Below are 3,638 nucleotides of genomic sequence, written 5' to 3' on the forward strand. Positions count from 1 at the left end.
CCTGAGTTTTACCACAAGAGAGGTGCACATTTTATCATTATATACAAGGGACAAATGTCCCTCTACTGTGGCTTTGCTCCAGGGACCGTTCACATGCCTTGTACAGTGTCCTGTTTACAGATCTCCTACGAGAATGATTAATGCATTTCTGGAGGAGAAAGCTCTGCTCTGTCATGTGTCAATATAAGCTCAGCCAGGTTCCAGGAAATGCCACTCTACCTGAAAGGAGTGCCTTTATAATTAGGTGAGATGGCAGCATCTGTCAACCATTGGTCATCAAGCAACTGGGAACATCATACACCGTTCGCCAGGCCAGCCCTAATTAGCTCACTCATCATTCTGAATGCATTGATGAATTGTATATGAGGCTTCTGGGACCATACAGGGCACTCCCCCTACAATGCTTTCCCTGTGCCAGCAGACTCAGCCCCAAAGCAACTGGAACAGACAGGTACATGCACAGCACATGTCCCTCAAAGTTGTATGGCATGTTCCATTGCAAACCTCAACTAAGATACCTTTGCTTTCGGCTGAGTAGTTAAGATAAGCTAAGCTGAGGTAAGCTACAGTAAGGTAAATAGCTAAGGCGAACCAGGTAGGTTTGGAACACCTAGCATATATATTTGGGGCCCTGAGCTCTACCCCCCTGAGTCCTTAGGACTGTGGCCACCACAGTAAAGCAATAAAACCGAGTGTTAACCAATTAAAAATGAGGAAAACTCATCAGTGTTTGTGGGAGGAGGGCAGAGGGAGAAACAGAGAGAAAACAGAGATATAGAAATAAACACCTCAAAATGATTTCAAATCCTGCCCACTTGCTTTACTGATACATTGTTAGGGCAAAGGACACTGCATGCATTATAAATGTTCCTCTTATGTGCAAATTTAATGATTTAATCTTTTCTAACAGCTGCACAGTATTCCATTGTATATATGTACCAAAGTGCTATCTGTTCTTGGGCATTTAGGTTTTTTCCAAATTCTGGATATTGTAAACACTGCTGCAATAAACATACAAGTGCAGATGTCATTTCTACAGTATTTTTTGTATCTTCAGGATATATTCCCAGAAGTAGTATTCCTGGGTCAAATGGGAGCTAAATGTCTAGTTTTTTATGAGAAACAACCAACATAGAGAGTGTCATGCTAAGTGAAATGAGTCAGAGAGGGAGGGACAGACATAGAATGACTACTCTCATTTGTGGAATATAAAATAATAGAATGGGAGACTAACACCCAAAGATAATAGAGATAAGGGCCAGGAGAATAGCTCCACAGCTTGGATGCCAGCTTCTCATGCTGGGAGAAAAGGCAGCTGGGATAGAGAAGGGATCACTAAGTGAATGATGCTTGGAGGGCTAGCTCGGGATGGGAGATATATCCTGAAAGCAGACTATAGACAGAATATGATAACCACATACTACCTGTGTAGCAAACCATAACACCCAAAAGGAGAGAGAGAGAGAATAAAAGGGAATGTGCCTGCCACAGAGGCAGGGGGCTGGGAATATTGGTGGTGGAGAATGGGCACTGGTGGAGGGATGGGTACTTGACATTGTATGACTGAAACATAATCACGAAAGTCTGTAAGTCTGTAACTGCATCTCACAGTGATTCATTAACTGCCCCCCCCCCAGAAAAAGTGTTCCTCAAGTGATTAGTTTGTGCTGGAATTTGAAGAAATGGCAGGATGAACCCAGAAAAAAAAGGTAGAGCAAGAACTTCACAAGGCCATCAGGCCTTGCCTTTCCCACTTCAGGCTCATTGTGGGTGCTAGTGAAATGTTTGTTGAGTTTAAGCAAACACAAAACACTTAAAATAATGAATTCCTCTTCACTGTCCCACTGCAGATAAATACAACTTGCCCCATCTCACCAAGTCAAATCGCAAGTTACCAATTTTTTTTCTGGTTTTCTATTATAAATCAGAAAACAGATTCTGGTAATGGCCGCTCCCTGGAAGGCACTGGCATGTGGAACCTCTTAAGTTTTAGCATCCGGAGCTCCAGGAAAGGGGTATCTCAAGTGTCAGAAATTATCTTTGCACCCTTTCTTTGAAACCTCCAGCTCTCAAGAGTCAGAAAGCAGCAGACGGCTCCAGAGCCCATCATGACCTCAGTTTCCACCCAGTGGGGCATAGTCCTCCATTCACTGCTCTCGGTGCTGCCCGTGGTGGAAGCAGTGGAAGCCGGCAATGCCATTGCCCTCTTGCTGGGTGTGGTGCTCAGCATCACAGGCATCTGCGCTTGCCTGGGCGCCTATGCACACAAGAGAAATGGACAGATATGACTTTGGAGGCCTCCTGGACCAAACCTTGCTCCCAAATCCTTTGTGCCCTTAAAGTGAAAAGTGAGCCGTGGTGTCTAAAGGTTTCCAAGAAATCAGTTCATAGGGTAGTTTGACAATCGTATTTGTTTCCTTAGAAATGGGAACACACTGTTATCGGTTGAATGGGCAGGGGATTATTATTTTTTCCCCCCACATCAGATGCTGCACTAGTAAAGTGCAGCCTAGAGTTGGTATTTGCTAGGTAGAAGGTGAGTTGAAAATGTAACATCACTGAAATTTATATAGGCAATGTGTCATAGTTTCAAGATTTTTCAAAGCAAATACTCTAGGAAGAAGGAAATTTGCCCAGATTCCTAGAAAATAACCACCGTGTCTGTTAGAATCTCTGCCTCCTGAATTCTTGGAGTCTTTTCTCCATGATTTTATTAAGTGTTTCCTTTTTTATTTTCCAAGTTAATACTGTGTTTAGATATCAAATACTCTCGGTGAAAAATTTAAAGTTACTTAAATATATGGAGGGAGGGGGTAAGGTTAGGAAAATGTATTCAGTGTACCAGCCAGTGAAGGAGAAAAACGATCTGTTTATGTTAATAGTGAAATGAAGACATTTAATGTTAGGAGAAAATAGATTTTTTATTAACAACATCTCATGGTGAAACATACTGTATTAAATATAGGCCCATTGTCTTGTATATTAAAAAAATCAGAAAACATTGTGCTTAGTTAACAAGCACTATACCTGTTAAGTTCCTACATATGTCATAAATTGCACTAGATTATAATTACAAAATATTTAAGGGGTTTTCCCCATAACACAGAGGCAATTAATCTAAGGATAAAATTGGAGGGCATAGACCTGCGCTAGATCTGAATGCCAGCAGGATTGAATAACCCACAGGCAGATGAATCACATATTCTTCACCTCCCAGGACACCCCCAGCTCTTCTCTGCACGCTGAGCTCCTTTTCCACACATACATGGGCTTTAGTACTTTCCCCTGTAAACACCGTTCTGCAGAGTTCTCTCAGCTATGGAGCTGAAAGGAAAATTATTCACACACTGCAAGTGCTGGAGAATTAATTCCTTGTGAGTCAAGCCTGGATCCTGGAAAGTAGGGGCTGGTGAATGTTTTCTCCACCCTCCTGTCCCTCATTCCAAGAAACTATTCTCTGGAGCCATAGCACGTGAATCTTGTAGCAGACATCCACAAGTGCATGTGATCTCGTAGGTACCAGCCGAACAAAGCTTGCACTTTCCAAATTCCCTGACTGCTGCCCTTTCTTCCCCACCCTCCCTAGGCTCTCTCCCTCCCCCTCTGTCTCTCTGTCTCTGTCTCTGTCTGTCTGTCTG

The 3,638-nt window shown here is 42.9% G+C and overlaps 1 protein-coding gene across 1 annotated transcript; it reads left to right on the plus strand.

The window, feature by feature from the left end:
* Positions 1-1,941: 1,941 nt before the first annotated feature.
* On the plus strand, positions 1,942-2,980 carry LOC129402246 (small integral membrane protein 30-like). Its single transcript, XM_055127981.1, has one exon. It carries the CDS (start codon positions 2,109-2,111, stop codon positions 2,286-2,288), a length of 180 nt encoding a protein of 59 aa, XP_054983956.1. The 5' UTR covers positions 1,942-2,108; the 3' UTR covers positions 2,289-2,980.
* The last annotated feature ends 658 nt before the right edge of the window (positions 2,981-3,638 follow it).

Source organism: Sorex araneus, chromosome 2 (genome assembly GCF_027595985.1).
Source record: "Sorex araneus isolate mSorAra2 chromosome 2, mSorAra2.pri, whole genome shotgun sequence".
Classification (NCBI taxonomy): domain Eukaryota; kingdom Metazoa; phylum Chordata; class Mammalia; order Eulipotyphla; family Soricidae; genus Sorex; species Sorex araneus.